Consider the following 27,013-nt stretch of genomic DNA (forward strand, 5'->3'; position numbering starts at 1 on the left):
GAACAAAGTGTTGCTAGGCCAGATGTCCAGAGTGGTGGAGTTGGCAGACCAAAGTACCTTGTTTCACGTGACCAGCTAGAGACACTGCTCGAGATGAATTTCTCAAACAAAGACATTGCTTCAATGATTGGCATCAGTGTGTCTAGTGTTAAAAGGAGATTGCAGGAGTTCAACTTGAATAGAAGACACACATTCTCTGACATATCAGATGATGATATAGACAGTCGAATTAGGCAAATCACGCAGGTGCTGATCCGTCGGGTAGGTTTCTGGGTCACAGTAGATAGAGACGCCCCCTACAAGGGATGTTCGCCTACTCTCCTCTACCGGAACTGCATCCATCATGTCCTGCATTCCCCCTTGCTGAAGCTGTAACCTGTGCAGTGTCCTGTCAAGGTGGAAATGGGCGTCAAACGCTTCAGGATACTTAGGCTGGATTGGTATGGCCTCGGCAACCGGCTGTGCATCTTCAGGGGCCTGGAAGTTAAGTACCCAATAGGCCCTCTCTTCCTCTGATAAACTAGCTGCAAGGAGTAACAAGACCTTCCAGTGCAGTAGCGCACCAACAGAGTTGCACGGTACCAAGGTAACTTTCTCTGGAATAGGCTCATGAAGGAATTTACAAAACTCCTTCATAGCTGCCTCCTGCCGCTCCGAGATTGATGTGTTGTCCAATGTGCTAAGCATCTTCTGCACCACAACAAACGCCACCAACTCATCCAGCGTAACTGGTTTACCTAAAAGCCCATCCCGATGACTATAAACCTTCGGACGTGAGTCCGCCCACTGGACCCGATGAGGCCGATCCTCAGAAGAGCTATAAGCCCCTTCTGACCTTGCACCTGTCTGGATTGATGTCCGTACAGAGTACTCCGGGTTCTTCATCGGTACATGGCGAACGGGCTCCTCCACATCGCGACGACTATAAGTCTTCGGACGCGCACCCGCCGACTGGAATCGAGACCGGTCCTCAGAAGAGCTAGAAGCCCCTTCTGAACTTGCCACTTGCACTTTCTCTTTCTGGAGAGTTGACATTCTTGAAACATCCAGGGTGGAGCTACAAGCCCTCACCGCTGTTTTGTCCTGCAATTCAGAAGTACGGTCCTTGGGTGGACTACCAGTCACAACCGTGCCGTCAACTTCCATGGGCTGGGCCTCTGTAGGGCGATCCGCGGTTGGACTACAAGTCACCACCGTTTCCTCTTCCATGGGCTTGGTCTCCGTACTTGTGGGAGCTTTCCTTATTTCAGGAGTATGAGAGGCAGATTTCAGGAGTCGAGGCGACCTACGAGGACTTCCTGCTGTACTGTTACTGTTAACGGGTGAGGCCAACAACTTTTCCTCATCCAAATCCTCATAGTCCAAGACTTCATCCTCCCCCGGTGCTTGTAACAATTCTGCTACTTTAGGGTATCGGATATCCCTCTGTCCCCTAGTTGGATCATATTCCTGCTGTTTGGGTGGAGGTAATGATGGGAGCTTCCATACGTGAGAACTTATCCAATCACGGCCGACCAGCTGGTACGTCTCTAGTGACTGTGCAGTTTCCTTCAGCCAAGCGGTGTTAGGCTTTACGTTCCGCCGTCCAGGCTTGTTTGACTGTGATTTTACCAGAGCTACCATCCGGCTGACCACTCCCAATAAAAGCTCCACTTCCTTTTTTCCCCCACAACAACTTGGACACAATGCCAGTTTCTTGACAAACTCTCCTGCCGGTCTATACACCTGACCACGACTAAGGTAGTCTTCAGCTACCAACAGAAAATCTTTAGTGGATTTAGCTGATGCCATATCTGCTGATAGAATCTGAAACAGAAATTCTAAATTAGCATCTTAACATTTTTGTTTACAGGCCCTGCACTTGTATTTATCTATTTCAAGCGCCTCTGTCGCCGTTACATTGACACATGATCCATGATACCACTCCTCACAGAAATCACACTGAATCATGAATCTACCGCTATACGGCTTCCTGCAAACACAGTACTCTTTATTATCCACTTCACTTTCTTGTTCTGGAGTTCCGGATATCTCTCCCCTTTTAATTTTGGCAATCCATTCTGGGAGACTGCGATCTCTTCATGGCATCATCCTATCGTGGTTTACTATCGATACAGAATTGCGCAAACGTACCTGATACAGGTAAGCCGACAACTTCTTAACGATAACCGCTGGGCCTTTCCAAGGTGAACACAACTTACGAGCCTTGCCCTTCAGAGTTGCAGTATCTAAAAGATATATTACATCTCCTTCTGAATATGGGCGCTGTAAGATCCGTAGATCATAATAGTGCTTCATGCGTTTCTGAGAAGTCTCCAATGTGGACCTAGCTGACGCATGAGCTTCTTTCATGGTTTTAACCAAATCTGCCACGTAAGTTTCACAATCCTCATGTTTATCATGCACATTTGGAAACATGAGTTGCGCTGGGGTAGTAACTTCTCGGCCCAACATGAGCATATTTGGGGTAAAACCAGTACTCCTGTTTACTGAGGCTCTAATTGCTCCAGCTATCTGTTGCACATGCAGATCCCATTTCATTTGAGATTTCCCCAAAAAACACCTCACAGCATCCATCAATGTCCTGTTAAAGCGTTCCACTTGTCCATTTGCAGAAGGCCTATAAGGTGTAGTTCTTGCCTTATGGATATGAAGTGCTTTACACAATGCTTCAAACAGTTTACTTTCGAAATTACGCCCCTGATCAGAGAACAACTGTAAAGGGAACCCAAATCGAGAGAAAAACTCGTCGACTGCTGCCCGAGCAGTTATTTCCGCTTTCTGTGAGGGTAATGGTATGCATTCCACCCATTTCGTGAATTGATCTACCATCATCAGGCAGTGTTCATTTCCTCGCTTGGTCTTGGGTAATGGGCCAATGAAATCAATGTGCACTCTCTCCATCGGGGCTCCAGCCTGATACATAGTCATTGGGACCCTCCCGTAGTGTTTGTTCTTCTTATTCTTATTGCACACGGGACAGGTTAGCACAAAGGTTTCAGTGTCCTTGGACAATCTTACCCAAAAGAACTTTTCCTTCAACTTTGCTTTAGTTCTAGCCACACCTTGATGACCTGATGATGGTATATCGTGATGCCACACCAACGTTTGTTCTTGAAGGCTGTTGGGTACCACTAGTTCCAGATCTTTACTGCTCAGTTTCTGTTTAAACAACACACCATCCGATAACTGGAACAGTTCTTTATTCACCCAGTAGTACTTGGCTTCTGGACTGGCTAGGAATAAAATTCCTTCATCAGGCTCATTGCCCTTTAACAGCCACTCGATAATAATGGTCAAATCTTTATCCTTACTCTGCTCAACCTGTAGTTCTTCCAGGGTAAAACCCCAACACGTAGGTATTTCTGCAGTACTTTCTTGCATCACCTTTACATTACACACTTTAATGCACTGATCACTCACGTTGATGATATCAAAATGAGCCTCACTCAATCCTAAATCCTCATTATGGACTAAACCATTATCATTAACTTGCGCACTGAAACTGGAACTTGTACTTGATACAGTTTCCACCAAAACCTTCTTCACCTGGTTATTTGTGAAATTTGACAAATTAACTGCATCATCCACATTTTCAGTGAAACTACCCCATTGCTCATCCGCACGTTTGCAGTAATGACAACCCCCACATGGCAAGTGCTCTGGACGAATACCCGCTACGTAAAACGAACAGGGAACCAGATCATCAGGCCTTCGGGATAAACTGTCTGCATTGCCGTGTTTCTTACCCGGCCGATGTTGAATAACCATGTGGTATTGGGACAACTCTTCAATCCATCTAGCCAACTGTCCTTGGGGATCCTTGAACTTCAGTAACCACGTCAGACTGGAATGATCTGTTCGCACTGTAAACATTTGCCCCAGCAAATAATACCGAAAATGACTGGTAAATCTTACAATGCTCAATAGTTCCTTTCTGGTTGTGCAATACTTTCGCTGTTCTGGGGTTAAAGACAGACTGCTATAAGCAATAACTCTTTCTTCCCCGTTTTGCAACTGGATAAGTTCAGCACCAATGGCCACGTCTGAAGCATCTGTATCCAAAATAAATGGATCTTTACTGTTTGGAAGGCTCAATACTGGCGGATGAGTAAGTGCCTTCTTTAATGCCTCAAAAGACTCTTGTTCTTCCTCATTCCACCGAAATTTATTCTTTCCTGTTAAATTGTATAAAGGTTGAGCCAATTGTGCAAAGTCCTTAACAAATGAACGATGGTAATTAGCCAATCCAAGGAACCTTTCTACATCTTTCGATGAAACTGGAACGGGCCACTCCGCAACTGTCTGTATATCTTTTGAAGTCATCTTCAGCTGGTTACTGGTAACTGTCCGGCCCAAAAACTCCACTTCCCGTTGAAAGAGAATACATTTCCGGGGCTTCAACTTTAAACCGTGTTGTCTGAATCGACGTAAAGTGTCTATCAAGTTTCTCAAATGACTATCAAAATCTTGACCTAGGACCAGGACATCATCTAAGAACGCAAGCACCGTCTTCCATGTAAGCCCACGCAATACCAGGTTGATAACCCGGGAAAATGTGGCGGGAGAATTGCTCATTCCAAAACCCATACGCACATGTTCAAACAACCCATATTTGGTCACAAACGCAGTCTTCTTTCGATCTTCAGGATTGACCAGAACCTGCCAATAAGCGGAATTTGCATCCAATTTTGAAAACCACAGGTTTCCCGCAAGGGTGTCTAGGCAATCCTCAATCAACGGTAATGGAAATGTATCTTTAACAGTCACTTCATTCAAGGCTCTGTAGTCGATACACCACCGGACCGAACCATCTCTTTTCCGTATGAGAACTGGTGATGACGCCCAATCAGAAACAGATTCTTGAATAACGCCTGCATCTAGCATTTTTCTTAAATGCCCTTCTTCCTCATTTACAAAACAAGCCGGTGTTCGTCTCATGCGCTGCTTAATTGGCTTTGCATCTCCGGTATCGATTTTGTGGTCGATTCCCGTAAAAGTTCCCAAATCGAAATCATCTTGTGCAAAGACATCTTGATATTCCGATAAGCATGCATACAATTTCTGGCTTTGTTCTTCATTGAGGCATGTAATGGATGACTCATAAAGGCCTTTAAGATGTTCTGGAAGGCTAGTTTTAGATTTCCCATCTGTTTCTGGTGTTGGGAGCTGATAACAAGATGTCTTCATCTCCCCTAACTGGTTCTCACTTACTGCGGAGACATTTAACCCTGAGTTACTATAAGAAACATCAGGTTCTTGTGACCCTTCAAGGTAACTAAATACCTCACAAGCCATTGCAATCAACGTGTTCTTCCTCAATGTTGCAAAAGTCTCTTTAACATTGATGAAACACACCAATGGATCCCTGTTGGCTGCCATAACTGTCCTTGGCATCAGAACTTTAAGTGTCCCCAACGATTCGACAACGTAGTCACTGGGCATGGGTGCATCTAACTTACAAGGCAAGCGTACCACCGAATAAGGTGGCACCACCACTCTCTTTTTCAACATCACTCTAGCCACCGTCGGCTTCCCTTCTTTGAAACTAGAGCTAACTGGTATTCTTTCCCCATCCAGTATCAACGTGTCTGATTGCATATCTAACAATACTCCTAGATGATGCAAAATGTCATGCCCTAAAAGCATTTCATCGACAATTGGAGCCACATAAATCCTTTCTTTGAAGCAACGGCTGCCCAATTTCATACTTATAGGTGCTGTTATGAACCCTTTAAGAGCCGTTTCTGCGTCAGCCATCTGCATTACTACATCTTGGACCTTTTTCGGAGCTTTCTTCAACTTATCATACATTCTTGAAGAAAGAATCGTAATTTCTGCCCCCGAATCCAACTTTGCATTCAGTAATAAATCACCAACCGTGATTTGCACTACAGAAGAACCTGCCTGTACCCGGCATATCTTTATTGAGTCACTTGGCCCTCCAGAGCTTGTCCCCTGCTCAGTGGACTCCTTATCTTTACCGTCATCACTTTGACGCAAACTGGACTGTATTTCCTGTTGACTCACTGGATCCTTCTGCATTTGCTTTTTCCATGTAGGCGAGCCACAGGCCCCACCTACAGGACTTCTTACTGAAACTGGCGGAGTATACTGTGTGCTATTCTGACTACTCCCCTCCTCAGCCTGTTTTGGTACTTCTAACATGTTTGGCGAGTCAAAGACCCTACCGCATGAATCTGTAACAGCTGATTGATTCACTTGTGGTCCACAGTTAACTGGTCGTTTAGGAACATCAACGCTCTTTATACTTTGATGTTGTTGGTGTTTTTGCTGAGATATCATCTGTTGGGATTTCTTGAAAACCTTTGGCGAGTCACAGACCCTGCCATTAGAAGTCGCCCCTATCTCTCTCTTCCCAACCGACCTTTCTGGTAGACCATCAGTCTTCACTTTTGTGGGCTCGGACGTGTGGTCTTCCCGTCCAGCCCCTTGTCGTTTAAACGTTCGGTCTTATATCCTTTTTTCTTCAACAATTCCTGAAATTGTATACAATCTCTCTTCCGGTGACCCATCCTTCCACAGTGAAAACATGGCCCCCATCTTTGTGGCTTCCCACCAGGCTGTGTCTCCTTTACCCCGGCTGAAGGCCCCCATCTTTGTGGCTTCCAACCAGGCTGTGTCTTTCTTACCACGGCTGAAGGCGGGGTAATGTTCATTTTCTTGGCAAATTCTTTCAAAGCAGATGCTATAAGCTCTTCTGTCTTTGCTTCTGAAGATGCCTGCACCACGTTTACTGAAACGTCTTCTCGGCCCCGTCTGTTCTTTTTGCCATCTACAGCCAGCGATATGTATTGGTGCTGTTTAACCAGGTCGAGAGCTTCTTCCATGCTTAAAGGATTTTCTAAACAAGCATGCTTGGCTGCCTCTCTGTCATTACAACCCTGGCAAAACCGGGAAATCGCTTCTAACCGCATATGGTCTTCTGGAAGGTCCGTAAACGCTGGTGTGGCTAAAGTAAGCACACGGTCAGCCCAGTCTTCCAGCGACTCCTCATGCCCTTGAACAGCCTGACGGAACTTCGCCTTCGACGTCTCACGAAGTTCCTTGGTACCGAAACGAGACTCCAAGGACTTCATTAAACGACGAAATGAATAGCGTTCATTTTCTGTTGTAGTAATAGTGAAGAAGTCAAGAGCCTTGCCCTCTAAACTCCACAACAGATAATCTTTACATTCGTCTTCCGACCAATTCATCACCCTTTGAAAACTTTCAAACTTTCGCTTAAAGGATAGCCAACTGGTTTTCCCATCATAACGCAACGCCTTCGGATGTTTTCGAGGATCACCCTGTCTTCGAGAGCTACGTTTGTGAGAATAACCTCTTTCTTTATGTGACCTTGACCTTGATTCGGAGTCTGAGCTTGATGACCGACGTGAATGTGCCCTTCTTGTGTTCTTTTTACTTTTCATGTGTACTGAGGGACATCTATGTGGTATTACACTTCCATCTGAATCAGAACTGGACGACGATCTATGCCCTTTTACTTTTTTACTTCTTGATTGTCGTCTGTTTGTCCTGGGTGTAACTGTCGACCGGTTTTTAGATGATAATAATGGAGAACTATAAATCCTTCCATTATCTTTGCTTCCATCTCTTGTTGGTGACTTCCGGTGCTCTTTGTCGCTATAAGTCTTAGACTTCCGAATACTACGTGAAGACCTTCTTTTATCTTCTGGTGACTGTGATCCACTGGATGATGGTGATCTAAAAGACCTACCCCCTGCAGTTGTTCTTTTCCTACTTCCGGTTGTCCGTTTCCGGTTACGTGAAAATTCTCTTCTCTCTTCCTGTGACCTTGACCTACTGAAAGATGGTGATCTAGAAGACCAACCACCTGCAGTACTTCTGCGTGCACTTCCGGTTGTCCGCTTCCGGTTGCTTGAAGAACCTTTTCTGTCTTCTGGTGACCTTGACCTACTGTGGGATGGTGATCGATACAACCTACCCCCTGCAGTAGTTTTACTTGCACTTCCGGTTGTCCCCTTCCGGTGGCTTTTAGACTCTCTGCTGTCCCTTGATGAATGTGATCTACTTGGAGATGGTGATCTATAAGACCTACCACCTTCAGTATTTTTACTTTCACTTCCGGTTGTCCGCTTCCGTGGTCCACCCGCATCACTTTGTTCACTGTCCCGATGTTTTCTAGAACTTGGTGTTGGGTACTGTTCAGCACTGCGAGAGCTAGACTTCCCTAATTTCCCATATTCATGGTCCGATGACTCCTCCTTACAAATTGATTTCCGTGTCTTTGAAACCTGTATACTTGTCCGAACCGGAGAACATGAGCTGGTTCTTGAACTACCCGTACACGAACGTTGACCCTGGTCATCTTCAAACTTCACAGGACTGTAATGACGAACCATTGGTTTAGTCTGTGTCATTAAACCAGGCCATGATACCTTACTGTATGGCGGGTTCGCCCACGAGGACATTATTGGGGCAGTCGTGGTTATCCATGACGACTGTGTGTATGCTACCGATAGTCTTGTACTCGTAGACACAGGTATGGGGTTCAAGCGCACCGGACATGAAGGGAGTGCTGCAGCCATTGCATTCAGATCTTCATGCGTAGACCAGCCTTCAAAATCCATCAAATTTCGAGATGCAGGCTTTGGCTCAGAAAAGTCCAACATGGCTAACACTTCTGACGTCATCTTGCCTCGCAAGGCTAAATGCAGCACTTCTTTGGTGACGTACCCATACGAGGAGCGCAATTCCACAATAAGGGTAGCAATTTTCTCACCGACTCCCGGAATTTGCATTAATTCTAGCACAGATGCCGTATTCACGTTGATAGACATTTTTATTGAAGAAACAAGTGCAGGGCCAATTGAATGTAACCAACACACAAAAACAATGTTACTACTGTTTTATTTATTGAACTACCAAACCAAAATATTCAATAGAGTGTAAATTACTTTAATTGCAATAAAAAATTATATTACCCAAACAATGTTTTTTAAGAAAGGATACGTAAAAGGATATTAGGATGTAGGACTTCACAGCCTCCGGTCACCTTTACGGACACTAAGGTTTTTACCTTTGCACTATCAGTCACCAATACTCTGACCAAGCGTGACTATAAGACACAGCTTGACAATTAACTGGTTTGCTAGACCTCACAAATACACTGACCAAGCATGACTATAAGACACAGCTTGACAATTAAACGGTTTGCTAGACAGACTAAGACCTCACAAATACACTGACCAAGCGTGACTATAAGACACAGCTTGACAGTTAAATGATTTCAGCGTGACTAAAAGACACAGCTTAAACAAATAGACCAAATATTTAAATATCTTGGCTTTACTTATTTCTCTACAATTTTCCCAACACTGTCCCTTTAATACTGTTGACAGACTCCCTGGCTACTTAAATCCGTGTAATTAATTAATTAATTACACCGATACTCCTTACTACAGTGTTAAACCTTAACCCCCACCTCGAAACTGCTGTACAATCAACTAATTATTTTCAAACCCACAATTTCCCCACCCACTTTTCAAAACGTACCGAACCGGATGTTCTGGAAAAAAGTGAAAAATAATTATTAAAACCGACTGTACACAGTAACTTCCAATTGTACCTCGTCGCCAATAAAGTAAACCTAGTGGTATTATAACTATTACACTGTAGAAACAGGCCAGGGCTTGGGATATACCTATTCCTGAGGACACGTCTTGCTTCGTCTAGTGCTGGATCGTAAGAGACCGTGAAAAGCAATTTGTATACCCCACTTCCGCAAGAGTGAGGGTAAAACCCGTACTTACCATACCCGCCCGTACCGTACTGGATACGTCACAACACAGCGTAGAATCAGATGAGACGCTGTGTGGTGTCTGCTATTTCGTTACGCTGAAGATTTCCATATCGGATTATCCGCGGGTGTTTTTATGTCAAATGTTATGGTTTTTCAATAGATCGTATACTTATCGTCAAAACAGCGAATTAGCGTTCACTTTATATCATTTCTGATGATCTTATTTTGTAAATATTTTCTGAGTGTTAATTCCTACGTTGCTATGTCGTCAGCCATTTTGACGGTTGCTTTGTTTACTTTCGGTTTCCACTATAAACGAAATTAATTGATTTGCTGCTCGCGTTTATTTATTGATTAAATAATAAATTATTAAACCCTAATAATATAATTGTCTCAATATCATTTATATTCAAGATATTATCGGATAAATAGAATACCATTCTAATACCAGTGTGTACTTACATTTATCTCGGAAAGCCTAGCCGTGTAAACCTCTCTTCAACTCGTCGCACACAATACGTTGAATAACACATAGATTTATGTCATGTTTATTAAATAACCACACTGTGCACAAAAGACATGCATGTGTACTTCCGATTGATATTCAAACACAATTATTACGTCTTTGTTTATCGATTAAACGCCTAACTTTATATTAAATTAATAACGCGTAACGTCAGTTTCTTTGTTTCGTAGCAAGATGGAAGCTAGCCTAAGCGCCTTTCATGACGTCATGCGCGCGTGCTCTTTCCCATAAAAATATTTAAACGCAAAATACTCGAAAACTTGATTTTTCCCAGGTATAACGCCTACGCCAACAGGTAGATCGCATTCTTGTCCATATACATGTCAAATTTCAGCAAACGTGCTCGGCCAGTATTCAAGCGCCACAAATCGCGACTATATGCGCCAGCTTAACGAAACTTAGCCCCCTTTATCATTCGTTCGAATGAACGTCATCAATGATGACGTCCAATACATCACTCATTCCATAATAAATTTCCCAATTTGGATGAAAATGCTGCTTATTTTCCCAATTTGACCAGTACCGGTACCATTCCCAAAGTGGTGAGGAAAAACGCTGTTCTTTTGTTTTTGTCAATGTGTTAAAGCATAATGATTTGTGGCACATTTTTCGGATCCACAAAAGTTCGATGGACTCCTCTCACGCAAAAACAAGGAGTCCGAGTCTTATTTTTCGGAGTCTCGGACTCCAGGACTCCTGTTAGTGTCGAACGCTGCAGACAGAGCGCAAACCATAAGTCCCCTCCAATGAAACCGGTAGGGGACAATAATTTATTAACAGGAATTGCAGCATGTTTCAGGCAACTCTACCAAATGCACACGTATGCACTTGAATACACTCTACCATAAATGCCAACATCAGTTGAAATAGAATGATAATGCAGCAGTTATCACAGAGTATCTAAAATTAAGAATAACTACTGTCTAGTTACAGTGAAACTGTGTGAATCATTAGATATATATTAATTGATAATTTGTAATGGTATTCTTTATTGTTTTTATCTGAGACACATATTTTACCTTTGAATCCCTTTTGCTGCAACATCGATCAATCTGTCAATATGTTCTTGAGACAAGCCGGTGTTTTGTGCTGTGAGCTCTATCAATTCCAGAGCGGATGTCAACTCTTCATTGCCTTTCCCCTTGTATGGCTTACGTGATGTGGCTATGAGAAATGAACATGATTAACAGGGTTTTTTTTCCTTCTTTGTGACCCGCCGATCATCGGCCCTTTCCCCTCCGATTTTTTTCCCCTCAGCTGGTAAATTTTCCCCTAGATTTCATTTTTCCCTCAAAAAAAAAAAAATTTTTTTTTTTTTAAACCTTTAAATATATAAGTTAACCTGATCCAGTGTAGAAAAAAGAAAAATATTGCATAATTAAATTTTCTGTTTCCTTGAATTTGTTTTAAAAACAGTAAAATATGCTTAATTGATTATTTAAGTCTTTCCTTATTTTTCCCAAAATCCGGCGTTTCGTGTGATTTTTTCCCCAAAATCTGGCGTTTCGCACGATTTTTTTCCCCTCAAAAAAGGTCAGGCCCTTTCCCCAAAATCAGATAAAAACCCCTGATTAAGTCATAACAGGGGGTTTTCTGCAATGTAAAAAAGGCCATAAAACGGACCCTTTCCCAAAGCAACGGACCCGATCCCAAACCAAAATTAAAAAAAAAATTGCCAATTTCAAAAAAAAAAAATTCTTTTTTTCCAAAGAAGTGTCTTATGACTTAATATAATAATTATACTCTATATCTCATTTTTTAACAACATGCAAAATATATAACCATAATTTATATGATTTTTATCCAAAATGGCCAGGAAAAGACCTGTTGTGTCAATATCTGTTGATAAAAAAGAAATGTGTCCACAGGACACGGATGCCCCCAACAGTAACTTTGTCACTACATAAAAGTATAACTGTGTAAACGCTTGGTAGAAGTTATTAGCTTTTTTCAAATCCTAAACGCAGATTTCGAACCTAAAGGCAGACCCTAAGTTCAAGGTCAAGGGGTCAAAATTTGTATGCGTATGGAAAGGCCTTGTCCATATACACATGCATGCCAAATATGAAATTGCTATCTGAAGCGACATAGAAGTTATGAGCATTTTTCGAAATCTAATTGCAAAGTGTGACGGACAGACGAACGGACAGTCCGATCACTATATGCCCTCCTTAGGGGGCATAAAAATGTCTTAGAAAATCAAAATAAATCAGAAAGCCGCATACACTAGAGAGCGGACAACATGCTTAATTCTTGAAATGCACTAAGTGACCCCGTGACCTAGTTTTTGACCCGGCATGACCCATATTTGATCTTGACCTAGATATTGTCTCAATACAACTTCTTACCAAGTTTAGTAAAGATCAGATTAAAACTACTTCAATTAGAGAGCGGACACCATGCTAAATCCTTGAAATGCACTAAGTGACCCAGTGACCTAGTTTTTGACCCGGCATGACCCATATTCGAACTTGACCTAGATATTGTTTTGATACAACTTCTGACCAAGTTTAGTAAAGATCAGATGAAAACTACTACAATTAGAGAGCGGACACCATGCTAAATCCTTGAAATGCACTAAGTGACCCCGTGACCTAGTTTTTGACCTGGCATGACCCATATTCGAACTTGACCTAGATATTGTCTGGATTTAACTTCTGACCAAGTTTGGTAAAGATCGGATGAAAACTATTTGAATTAGAGAGCGGACACGAAGTGTGACCGACCGACCGACGGACAGTGCGAAAACTATATACCCCCTTTTTCTTCGAAATGGGGGCATACAAATCCCAATTTGGTCCTTTTTATTGATTAAAATAATCACAATTTGACCAGATTCCTTTCCCCAAAATACATGTAGCTCGAAAAGCCCCTGCCATATTTCATGTATAGAAGTACTATACAGCTGAGAATGCGTTAGTCTTCAACACTAACAAGAGTCCCGCAGTCCGAGTAGCCTTGAAAAAAGTCTCAGACTCCTTAACAAGAGGCCCATGAGGGCCTGAATCGCTCTACTGCTTTAAACACTGTCACTGTGACCTTGACCTTTGACCTAGCGACCTGAAAATCAATAGGGGTCATCAGCCAGTCATAATCAATGTACCTATGAAGTTTCATGATCCTAGGCCTAAGCATTCTTGAGTTAACATCTGGAAACCATTTTACTATTTCGAGTCACTGTGACCTTGACCTTTAACCCAGTAACCAGAAAATCAATAGGGTTTGAGTCCTCATTAATATAACGACTGTGAGCAAGTTTGAAAAGAATCGGATGAAAACTGTGGACTTTATCGGATAAACAAGAAAAAGTAACCATTTTATTATTTCAAGTCACTGTGATCTTGACCTTTGACCTAGTGACCTGAAAATCAATTGGGGTCATCAGCCAGTCATGATCAATGTACCTATGAAGTTTCATGATCCTAGGCCTAAGCATTTTTGAGTAAACATCTGGAAACCATTTTACTATTTCGAGTCACTGTGACCTTGACCTTTAACCCAGTGACCTGAAAATCAATAGGGGCGAATCCTCATTAATATAAAGAAACTGAACAAGTTTGAAAAGAATCGGATGAAAACTGTGGACTTCATCGGATAAACAAGTTTTTACTATTTCGAGTCACTTTGACCTTGACCTTTGACCCAGTGACCTGAAAGTCAATATGTTTTGAGTCCTCATTAATATGAAGACACTGAGCAAGTTCAAAAAGAATCGGATGAAAACTGTCGTCTTTATCGGATAAACAAGTTTTTACTGTTTCGAGTTACTGTGACCTTGACCTTTGACCCAATGACCTGAAAATCAATAGGGTTCGAGTTCTCATTAATATAAAGACACTAAGTAAGTTTGAAAAGAATCGGATGAAAACTGTGGACTTTATCGGATAAACAAGTTTTTCCTATTTCGAGTCACTGTGACCTTGACCTTTGACCCAGTGACCTGAAAATAAACAGGGTTAGAGTCCTCATTAATATAAAGACACTGAGTAAGTTTGAAAAGAATCCGATGAAAACTGTGGACTTTATCGGATAAACAAGACAACGTCTAACACACACACACACACACACACACAGACACCATGCCATCCCATAAGCTCTTCCTTTGGCAGTAGAGCTAAAAATCATCTTTGAAATATAAAAAATCACTTTGTTTACTTATTCATTTGGCTAGATCAGAATGTCCAAACTTTGCATATCCAAATCTATGCCAATCACCATCTTCTATGTTTGGGTACTGGTACTTTTCAAAATTGGCCAAACAAATTACTGAATGCATTATTTTTAAAAAGTTAGAGAAAATATATTTTTATAATTTAATACCGCTCCAGTGTGCAACTATTTTTTTCAAAATTATCAGAAGTTCAATTTTAAAAGTTTATGTTCATTTCTTCACAAAGGCAGGGGCCAAAGACCAATTCACAAAGGCAGGAAAAAAGCCCTTCATGATTACTGGAAATAAACCAACACTTGTACATTGTTTAAATCTTTTCTGGAATCTTAACTCTTTCAGTGCGGGAACCGAATTTTGAAGGCCTTTGCAAACAGTTTGGATCCAGATGAGACGCCACAGAACATGGCGTCTCATCAGGATCCAAACTGTTTGCTATTCTGATAGTATTATTTGAAAAAAATCGAAGAAAATGCTCATTTTAGAAATTCAGCAGTGATATTTTAGCAGACGACAAATTTCCCAGCATGCAAAGAGTTAAACTCCTATGAGCTGGAGTCAGGGCTATGCAAGTTTATCATAAGAATAAATGACTGACCCAGTGCTACAGATAAGCTGCATATCTGCATATTTCACCAAATTAAAATGTTTAAAGTAATATATAAATTAAAGACCAACAGAAATTCATGATTATGCCTTTTTAAAACGCAACAAATTTGATTTGTACACGAATTATTGAAATGGGTATGCAACAAGCCTCAATCGAAAATGCTTTGCTCAATTTTGGTATTTTGTCTTGTGAATAATTATTGTACTGTGCCTGCGGCAACATTTTTATTCATTGGAAAGTTAGCAAGGGCCTCGATGACGAAGGAGGAAAACAGTTATTCAAGTTATTCAAACGCTATGATCCTTAAATTTCATAGCAAATAAAGTGCCCGACCAAAATATTAACAACGTGTATGTATTTGTATTACGTCTGTACTTCCAGTTTATATCGCAATCCATAATTTAAATGTCTAAGCCAGGTTGAAAGACGTCAGCGATTGTTGCGCCTATATATCAGTCAATAGCAAACTTTTAGCAACCAAGTAGGCAAGAACCAATATGTGCCTAATCATTTGTTATCTATTTTGTTAAAAGCTGTATGCAGCAGTTGAAAGAAGCAAGTTGACAACCAAAAACATGACCTACAGTCCCCGACTGAAAAATATGTAAAAAGTGGAAAAAAGGCATATCCTAGTCTTATTTATAAGACGCGCAAAGAATTTAGAGATACTTTTTATATGGGCTAAATTCTTAGGAAAGTCTTATCAGAGAAAAGTCCAAAATGTGTTGGACACCAGAAAGTTAACATTTTCATCAATTTGCGTAAAATTGCAAAATAACATTCAGTTTTAGTTCAGAAGTCCATTTTTACCTCAAATATCGTCGAATTGAAGTTAGAAAGGCATACATTCTTCAGTTAAACTTCTGCTTAAATCGCAACAATATCACTGACATCTTGCCATATAGACCGTTCCAGAATCGACAAATTGACCGCCGCCATATTGTCAGTCACGTGACTGTCAGCCATGTGACTGTCAGCCATTACACTGCTGCTAACTTGTGCGAGTCTGCGATTCCAAAATCCAAAGACGTAGACAATACCCGCTTCACCGTTGCCGGATAAATAAATTACTAAATGAATTAATGTAAGGCGATTATCACATTTTTGTTGTCAAAATGATTGTTTGAAGTTGAGATTGATTTTTACAAATAAAATGATTTCGTGTATTTGTTTTTTTCTTCTGTAATCAAGTGGTAAACATCGGTGAAAATTTGCCGGTTCAGTCGCTCATATTATGTCTTTGATTAGACTTGTTAGTTTATCGTTTCACAAACAATTCACGCATTTATTGTTGTGTTGTTTTTAATAGCCGCAACATCAAGCAGATTATATTTTAATTTATACTTATAAAAGATTCTCGCACAATTAATTACCGCTAATTGTTTGTAATTGGTCTCAATTCGTAAAAATCTACATTCCAAAATCATATTATATTAAGTATGATATTTTTGATACCATTATTTTTCTTGTTCTAACTGATATCAGAGATAAAAAAATTGTGGTTTGGATTTATATTAACTTTTTTTAGATGGAATTTTGTCGTGTTAAAAAACGAGCTTTTTATCATGAGAGAGTGATATTGATCTTGACGATCTTTTATGTGATTATACGGAAGATGAAGAGAATGTGATCTATGTGATATATCTAGTTTTATAGAATTTCATCTTGGAATCATTTAAAAGCTATAAAGCTTAAAATACTAAAAAATGTATTTTATAGGTCTTTGAATTAACGCAAAACATACGGATAACGACACCAAATGTTTAGTCAATTAATCCACACAAAAAACTCCGAAAAAAACACCTAAATAATATTAAAAAAATATATTATTTAGTGCCAAACGAATTTATTAATACATTTATTTGAAACTTTAAAAACAGAGCATTAGCATCAAAGTAAAGATTATCTGAAGACTGAACGGCCGACAATTTGACACAACAAAGAGCTCTATGCATAAGCCGTAATATTTTTTGCAGAAAAGCTTTAATAAATTACAATAGTACATGTAATACATCTAATTATAAAAATATAATTATCAATGGCATGAGTACGCTAGTTGATAAACAAATGAGTGATAGAAAGTGTAAGAAGTGCTTTGAAAATAAACTTACTACAAAGCCCTATTAAAAGCAAAGGACATGACAGTATTTACATGTAATTTTAATTTGATGGGTTTTGTACAAAGAATGGCGCTTTTGAGGAATATTAAGATACAACTGAAAAAACACAACTTCACATGATGCAAATTGAACTGTGTACTCATGTATATTGAAAACTCGTTACTAGTGAGTATGAGTGGCAAATATCTAACATTTGAACACACATATATTTATATACATATATATTTTTTAAATATTTTTTACCTCTGTTTGGTGTCAAATGTAATTTCTTGTTTTTATGATATCGTTTGTGCATTGCCGTAACATCAAATCTTCATATGGAATGACGTAGTTTTAATTAACCGATACCCGCTAAATATGTTAAATGTTTTACGTAAATTTTATTATTTTATTTAATTCTTTATTTTTTCATAAATTAAACGGGCTAGTACCTTTACGGTGTACAATTTCTGATTTTCTATATTGAACATAACTTTTAATTTGTAAAATATGTAACATATCTAATTTACGCCACTGTTAAGTATGTTGGAGGTAAATTATCTAACAAAATGACTGCTTAATACTACCAGATAGATGAGACATGGTGGCATCATCAATTGACATGACGCCTTATCTATGATCGCTCCACCCACTAAAATTGATCCACCAATCAGCTATCGATTAATGGGGCGCACTCGTTAGCAACGACCTGTCCGCCATTTTCTAGACAAGCTACATGTTTAGGTTCACTTTTATTCCAACGAGTTTCTTTTGTTTTCCTCTTTAAAAAACGATTAAAAATGGTTAAACGGTGTCAATGGGGATAATGTAACTCGGACAATCGATATCCTGAAAGATTAGTTGGTGACATTGAATTTATATCGTTTCCAAAGCCGAAAAGATATCTTGAGAAGTGTAAGAGATGTATAAATGCATGCGGTTGTCACCACGAGCAACTGAACGTCAACACTGTCAAAGACAATTGAATTATAATATATTTTTATCGGATATACTAGCAGGTTTAAAAAATAGTTTATGTTATCGATCTGATTATCACATAATATTTCACGTTTTTTAAAAATAGTTTTATCAGTTACTAGGTCATTAATATACAGAAGCGAGATTCATCTGCATTACTTAAAGAGAAATAAAACCCAGCATGAAGCCTAATTCGTGTTGTGTTTTATTACTCTGGTAGTAATGCACTTAATTGACATCATACATGTTATTTGAAGGTGACATGTGATATATTATCTTATTAACGGTATCTACACATTTGCAGTCATGTGGTGTCACCAATAAACACTTTTAATCCACACTAGGAGCTCGAATGCCTAATTCTCATTTTTTAAACGAGTTTTGTTTATTTTGTTCGGATTAAAAAACGGAAATGAAATATGGCAAAAACTGTGTAAAAAGGGTTAATGCAACTCTGACATTTGGTATACAGAAAGATAAGTTAGATGAATTAAATTTATACCATTTCCAACGCGGCAATGCGGTCTTGACAAGAGCGAGTGGAAGCTTCAAGAATGAACGAGATCCCCTTTATAGAACATTAATTTATTTCACAAACTTGAAATGTCATATAGGCAATAACTTAGCATTATTAAGTATGTATTATGTCACGTGTGCAAGTAAAATAATTGAGAATTATTTTATTTAATAATTATTTATTTTAATTATTGAGAACTTCGTGTAACTTTACGAAATACCCGTTAAAAATCGCGTTTCTGTGTGTCAGAAACAAGTGAAAACCATTTTGTTATTATTTTAATAAAGACGTATCGATAAATGCTATTGTAAAAGAGTTATTATTACTGATATTACTTAACCAATAACTGCGGTAACTTCGGGGAAGTCGGTACCTCCGCGAGCGTCTGATATTGGTAACCTTATTAATTTATAATAGCCTGACCGTATTCCATTTCGTACAACGCTAATTTATATCAGACAATGTCCAAACTTACTGTGTATTTTTTGTGCTTTAAATTATAGTGATTGATCTATGTCCCATAAGCAATGTTTAATATGATTAATATCACTTTTATACGCAATAACATGTGGGATTGAGGTACCCACCAGGCATCAGAAAGCGCGTAAAACTTCACCGAATTCCCAGTTATAAAGCCCTATTTCGTGTCAAATACACGGGTAGGGGGGAATGTTTCCGTAATAATTTTAATAACACGGGTAAATACCGGTGAAGTGTTAATTTATTGCAAATACCACCTTTACACGTAATAACGGGTTCGATTTCGTTAAGCGCGCAAGCGTTTGAGAGCGTGTAACACTGTTTTATGTGAATTGGGAATAAGACATCAATTTGGGAAAAAATTGTGTTTTATCAAAAGTGCATAATATGCAGTTTTATATGTTGTATTTATCTAGTTTTACAAGTTATAATTAAAAAATATGCTTGCATATATAATAGCATCATTTAAATTAATTTTACTTCAAAACTGGATTTTTTATTAATTAAAAAAAAAATCCTCATGAAATGAAACTGTGTCCATGCCGCGCATGGACACGGTTTAAAAATACACTTTAAATGATAAAAATTCAATCACTGTTAATGAAAAAGTCATGGAAAATTTCTTATTAAGCTTAAATTATAGATAATATATTACAAAAATATATGTTGATCATGAAATGAATAGTTTTGTTTGAGAAAATTGCCAAAATGATGTCCATTCCCAGTGTGATGTCTTATTCCCAATTCACATAATACAGTGTTGTGTTTAATGTACCGATTTACCCGTTATAAAAAGCTGATGTTCTCTTTAATCGTATATTATTTGCATTTGCATAATAACTAAATGGCATTAACCCCTTTACAAGTGTAATATGGTGTTAAACAAGTCCATAAAATCATCCAGAATATCGCGTATATCTATATGCAGTCTATAGGCAAAGAAGCCATTATGGTGTTAGCTTGTCTAGGTTTTCTTCCCGCTGAGCCACGTGATTAAGTGGGCGCAGCGATCACTGATAAGGCGTCATGTCAATTGTGTTTAATGACCAAATTGTCATCTGCCACCCAGTGTGGTTTATGACACCATCTGGTTAGTTAAGTCTGGACAATATTATATCTGATCAAAAGGAGATAATCGGATTATTCAGAACAATGGGGCAATTAAACACTGGAATGTGAAGGCATACACGATTTTAAGATTGATGCAAATAATCAAATGAAAAATATTGCATTTAATTTAATTAAATTCTTTTTTAATGGGTCAATGTGTTTTTCTAGACAACCAAGACCATGTAATGGAGGCCTTAGAATTTAGAAAGAAATTCATCCGTTGAATAATTGGTGCTCTCTTATATATGTTACCGATTGTTAAGCAGCAGTGTAATGGCGGACGTGGAGAGTATTCAGGGGAGATAATTATGTAATGACTAAATTCTGGAACGGTGAATTATGAAACAGATTTAAATATCAACCTATCAGAAGAAGGAATTACGGTGTAAAGTGTACGAGTTATGTTTTTTTTACATTAGCTTTTGACACCGACTTTTACCTAGCTAGATCTAGTATGCTTATCTTTGTCGATTTAATAAGCATATGTTCAAAACAGATATGGAGCAGTTTCTATTCCCTCTTCTAAGTTTTAGCATCTTTTTATGCATGTTGTTTTCGCACCTCTGTCTGTGTTGTTTAATGCAGGGCTCGAATTTATCTCTTTTTTTTCTACTTGCAAAACATTGCGAGCAGCTTTAATACCAACTCGCAAAATCAAAAACATTCTCACAAATTTTGCTGGAAACATAATTTAATTTCGTATTGTTATTTCCATCTGTGGGCAAAAATAAACTAGTTATTTTTCGCTTCGACGCCATGTTTGTTCAAGTTCAATGAACACGTGTGAATTAGTGGACTGTTTAACGTTCTTTGTACCAATACCATCCTCGTATCTGTACTATAAGTATACTTGTCTATATACAAGGTGCGCGCTTCCGCATACGGGTATTAGGACGTTCCATGACCTATGGTTTAGCGTTCAGGACGTCAAACGCATTTAGCAATATTACTGTGTTTTTTTTCCACTATTTCTTTACTCGCAAAAAAATACTAGTGGCTCAAAACTTAACTCGCAATCAGTATTTTTCACTCGCATTTTGCGAGTGTGCGAGTGTTAATTTCGAGCCCTGTTTAATGTACTTACATTCTACATTACATAGGACGGTATACTGTACGATCTGTATCAATATTATTTATGTACAGTATAAAAATAAAAGATGTAATTTATTTCAGAACACTTAAGAAAAAAACAATGCTTAAATAATCCAGAAAAGTAAAATAACATCGGTTTATTCTTCCACATTAAAACCAGATGCTTTACATCGAGGCCGTGTTATCAATTTATATCTACAAAGTGAGCGAATGGAAAGATATTGAAAAAATTGAATAGTGGTTGGATTTAAATTGCTTAGGCGTGCAAAATGCAAAGTGTCATTACAAAATTTTTACGGAACATTATCGAGAAATGAATTATCTACACAGGTATGTAAATATTATTGCAATCCGTTGATATAAAGTGTTAGTTCTGGCTTCCATAACTTTAAATGTCACTTTTTATGATTTTTGACTGGCGCGACTTTATAGTTATGGACTAACCCCAATAGGAAAGTCAACAAGAAATTCCTGAAAAGTTGACAGGTAACAAAGACCGGTCCAAAACAGCTTTTAAATGCAGTTATTGGCTCAAATCAACCACTTGATTGGAAAGATTGACATTTTTCACATTTAACTGATATATTCTTTCACAAAATACTATCTTAAACATTTAAAATTTATCTATTCTCAGGTTTTTTTTTTTACTAAGAAAGTGACGCCGATATTCGGCGTCTTCCCCTACCAGAATTTTTCCCCTAAAAATACCATTTTCCCTCCCAAAATATAATTTTTCACCAAAATATAATACTTTACCCTCAAAGAAATGTTTTTTTTCTTTCTGGAAGTCGACACTTATCCATTTTGTACTATGTACAACGATCTCGCTCTCTCTTTCTCTCTCTCTCTCTCTCTCCCGACGAACACTCAAATCTGGGAATCCCAGTAATTCTATATATAGCTCTTAAATTACGTCATGGAAACCGGGCAACTAATCGTATTAATCATGTGACTATTTTACTGGATTCCTGTCTTGCGCGAGAAGGGTGTTTCGTCAATTAATTACCGGAAACCAGTCGAATTTTCATCCGGGTTATGTGAAAGCCAAGATACATGTATAAACGTTAAAACAGAAAAAAGTCTCACAATTGGCGTTCATACACGAACAAAATAAAACGTTCGGACTCGGAAAATATTAATTGAGTTGACGCATTTTTTAAGAATGAATCATCAAAAACCGTTGAAACCCAGCAGGATTCGGAGGTACATGTAATCAACATCGATTAATACTGTCGGATTATTGTGAAAGTGAAAGTAGACAATCGACAGCTGCCGCACCTTTCCCTTCCAATACTGTAGCTGATCTAGATCGTCAACCCATTCATCATGAAATTGAAATCATAATATTGACATCGTTCCCCGGCCACAGTTGAAAACATTTCCCATTATTAGATCTACACCTGCAACTTTATTTAGGACTTTGAATTTCATATCATACTTGTTCATGTGTTTAAGAACAAAAAGGCCAGAGACATGCCTCTTTTTCTTAAAAAAAACAACCTGAAGTCTGTAGGTGAGTTATAGACATTGAAATGAACAGTTTTTATTTTTTCCCCAAATATGTCTCTTTCGCGCTCGATTTTCCCCTTTTACCCAGCGTCCAGCGTCTTCCCCTCTTTCTAAAAAACACCCTGATTCTGCTCTTACATATCGAGAAATACAGCGATGTTAGACTTTCTTGAAATGCGAATCTCCTGAGATTTCACGGTCATATGACGTTATTTCTATTTTTAGTAACATACCATGTGCTCAGGTGTTTTCAAATTCAGAATGACATTTCCCGGTATTTTAGATTATTCTGGCTTGTTTTGTAAACAAATGGTAGTGTAAATACAAACTCAAAGTGCATATTACTTAAAACTACATTGTACCTGATTCAGACTGAAATCAGTCTTATAATCCACCAGACGTAAGTTGTAAAAATGTTAATAAAAAATAATAGATTTCAGAAAACGAAAGTAATGTTTACAATTTCAGCAAAAAATGTCAAGGTCGATCCGAAAGTATCCAAATGAAAACTTGTCACGTGACAAAGCGACAATGGCGTCAAAATTGTGAATTTCAGACTGGTGGTAGTTATTTTCATCTACTATAAGATGCATTTGAAACATTTGAACCTTAAAATATTCCCCGATGCAGTAATTTATATTCATTCACCAATATATGTAGAAATGTATCCAAGAAAATGAGCTTTCTTTGATTTATAGCGTGACATAAATATGTTATGGCTCTGGTTGACTTTCGATACTGGGTTCACTTCAGCGTACAGGTATGTCAATACTACATAAACTGTACGCTGAAGTTTCTTTAGCTTATAAAGTGTCTGATATCGGGGCTTAAATGTTGCGCAACAACAAAGACAAAGAAGGAAAAATGTCCACCATTTTTTGAATGCTTCAGCCATTGTACGCTCCAAATATTACCAATATAAAAAGTAGCTTAATATTTGAGAGCGTCAACAAGTTGGACTAGGCATATCCCTGGTAAGAAATTATTGACGTTCATGAAAAAAGATTAATATGTGCATACTGCCTAAGGTAGCCATGAAAAAGCTAACAATTTTTAGATTGAAGAGTTAAGTCATTAAGTTAACATCATTTTTTACAGTTTATATTATTGACAGTTTCAAGATGTCAGTTAATAAAAGGGATCTTTTCACGATTTGAAAACCTACAAATTATAAAGCGTTGCAACGCGAAACAATTGAATAATTTGGAGAGTTCTGTTGTTGTCGTTTAAATTTACGAAACTACGAAGATTGCTTATTTAAGGTATAAAATACTTTACTTAGTCTGTCACTCTGTATATTCGGCGGAATAAAGGGTCAGTCGGTGTATACAATAGAAGCTGTACAAGTGTGCAGCTTCTATTGTATACACCGACTGACCCTTTATTGAGAGAGGTGACATTTAACTCATCTAATAATTTTACTTTCTTTCTATATTTTGACATTTTAAATTGCAACCTATTTTCGCGACAACATTCACATTTATCAGTTTCGATGTTCATGTCATGCGATTAATTACGATAAACGAGCATTATTTAAAACAAACCTTCGACCAAAAAGTCCACAACGTCGTTTATTCCATACGATGAGCGTTTTCTATACATCTTCAGCAATATTTTTGTTTACTTCCGCGCCTTCCGTTCAAATTTCGGAAGCGCAATCTCGCGAGATTTCATTTGGGCAATGGATACGGATAGTACTAAATTCGGATAACAATTGTTTAGGTGAGAATACCAAACAATATAGTTGATCGTAAACTCAGCGCAGTTTTGATATACCAACAAATCTTAGGGTTTGTTATTGACATTGCGTTACTATTTCATTATATACATGTAAATGATGTAAAACAAATGTTAGGCTGTGCATTTTGTTGCACGGTGTCGGGACAGGGCGGCTTTAATCAGAAACGGCTAATATGTCGGACCACATCATAACGGTCATGCCTTGTCTTAACATTTTCGAAGTCCGGTTATACCAAATTCCTTATTTAATATTAATTTACCTTTAATGTATTACTTTATTCAAAATAAATCATTTATTTTACAAACAACTGTTTTAATCTTTAACGACCATGGTACGCTACGGCGTACAAGCATGCAAAGTCTAGGTCAACCTAAAGATCTACACTTTTACTACTACGCAGGGCGACCCGGGTTCAATGTCCGAACACAGCAGCTTGTGAGTTTGCTTGGTGGTCACCATACCGAAAAGGTGAGGTTTCCTCCATGTACTCCGGCTTCCATAACACAAGAAAACACCAAGCTTGGTCAATCTTGCAGTAAGAATGAAATACCGGTAGCTATAAATCACAGCTTTAATTCAAAATTAGGCCCAACTTTCATGAGTCTAGCAAGTTAATGAGGTAGCAGTATTTGAGAACACGCATAATGTAGACTCTGGCTCGTGGAGTTTGGCCTGGGGCTTGAGCAGACACAGTGCCCTACTTTTTATCGTCTTTCGTTGCTTTCCTCCGAGATTTTTGTGTTGGAATCGACTGTAAGCTTGTCAAATAGCAGTAAATATACTGTATCTTTAAGTTGAATTATAGAGACTGAATGCACCTCATCTTTGCCAGAACCCCATTTGAAAAGCCTCCTATAGGCGTCTCGGTTCTCGGCGAGTCTGTCTGAGCTTTTCTGAGCTATCCGCATGTCTTTCCACTCTTCTTTGTATCTGCATAAAGTTTCGGCTGTTCTAATGTTATCTTATTGTCGATAAGGATTTGTAATACAAATGTATATAGTCAAATGACTTAATAACAAAACAAGTGTGAGGTTATATATTTAATAGCATTCTAATGATCTACAACTACTTATAATGATGTTACCCAAAGCGATACATACAAGAGACTGAATATTCGGGCTGATTGCATTTATGTTATGACTTGGACCATCCGCATCTGGTATTTCTAGGCCGCCCTCTCTTACTCTTCCCAGGTGAGAGATTGTCTTGTCACATTGGATGCAGGCTTACGTAGGGTGTGACCTTTTCATCGCCATCATCGCTGAAGGATAACTTCTGCCTTTATTTGCTTTTATTTGCTTGAATGTACTCTTCTTTCGCTTTTGTGTTTGTTTGGCATTTTGAGATGGCGTCTTCTTTCACTTGCACTTTCTACCATTTCTCCGCTATCGTTTCTTCTTCAAGCAGCACCTCTTTAACCTTGAAATTTTTAGGGAACCCTTTACTCTTTTGGATTATTAGCGTATTTTAGCTTAGCACCTTGTTTCAACGATTGCTTGTTCTGCCCCACTCCCCTCCTCCTGTCCAATTCTTGTTCAGCTTCAGTTTTAATCGGGCTACATGGGGATGATGGTCTGAAGCCACGTCTGCGCCTCGCTTGACGCGCACATACTGAAGAGGTCAACTAAAATTACTCTCAATGCAAGTGTGATCGATTTGATTCTCCGTTTACAGGTCTTGTGACGCCCAAGTTGCATCGCATGTCCATCTGTTGAAAACAACATTTGCTCTGACGATCGGGTTACCTGTGGCGAACAGATCGGCGAATCTCTCACCATTTATTTCCTTCCATCTTTCCTATCCATTCCAGCCACATGCTCTCCTTGTATCCTCGGTTGTCATTGCCAATCTGGCGTTAAAGTCACCATAATGATGACCAGCTTTGGTTGTCTTGTATGATGACTGACAGTCTGTTGTTTAGACCGAATACATTTAGACAAAAAATAAATAATTTTAATTATTTTTTGTGTGACTTTTTCACGGTTAAGCAAAATGAAAATAAAAAAAGAAAAGAATAAATGACATTTAAAAACGGCTGCAGTTCAATCCAAAAACATTAATTTTATGAAACAGAACACGGCTTTCTATATGTTTATAATAAAATCATGTTTGTTTATGTTTTCGCACCGCTTAGTGCGACCGTTCTTGTACTTAAAGAATTAACACCATGGTCATCACCTGCTCTCGAGTGCTCTGAAACTGAACGAGTGATATTATAATCATTATCATTAGACCTTTTTTCATTTAAATGCATATTAGTGTTGTTGCACGTTGTTGGTAAGATATCCAATAGAAATGGTTTATGCAAAGCTTTTTTTAAGTATGCGGGGAGAGGGTCTAAAATATTTACTATCACGCTATATATTGTTTGCTATTATGAGTTTTTCAGGTAAATC

General features: G+C 38.5%; 1 protein-coding gene across 1 annotated transcript; it reads right to left on the bottom strand.

Moving 5' to 3' along the window:
• Positions 1-204: 204 nt before the first annotated feature.
• On the bottom strand, positions 205-9,757 carry LOC127831250 (uncharacterized). The gene is made up of 2 exons (XM_052356231.1): positions 9,689-9,757; positions 205-1,806 (listed from the first exon to the last, which is right to left on the bottom strand). Exon 2 carries the CDS (start codon positions 1,789-1,791, stop codon positions 205-207), a length of 1,587 nt encoding a protein of 528 aa, XP_052212191.1. The 5' UTR covers positions 1,792-1,806; positions 9,689-9,757.
• Between the last annotated feature and the right edge of the window lie 17,256 nt (positions 9,758-27,013).

The sequence above is a fragment of the Dreissena polymorpha genome, chromosome 5, assembly GCF_020536995.1.
Source record: "Dreissena polymorpha isolate Duluth1 chromosome 5, UMN_Dpol_1.0, whole genome shotgun sequence".
Classification (NCBI taxonomy): Eukaryota; Metazoa; Mollusca; class Bivalvia; order Myida; family Dreissenidae; genus Dreissena; species Dreissena polymorpha.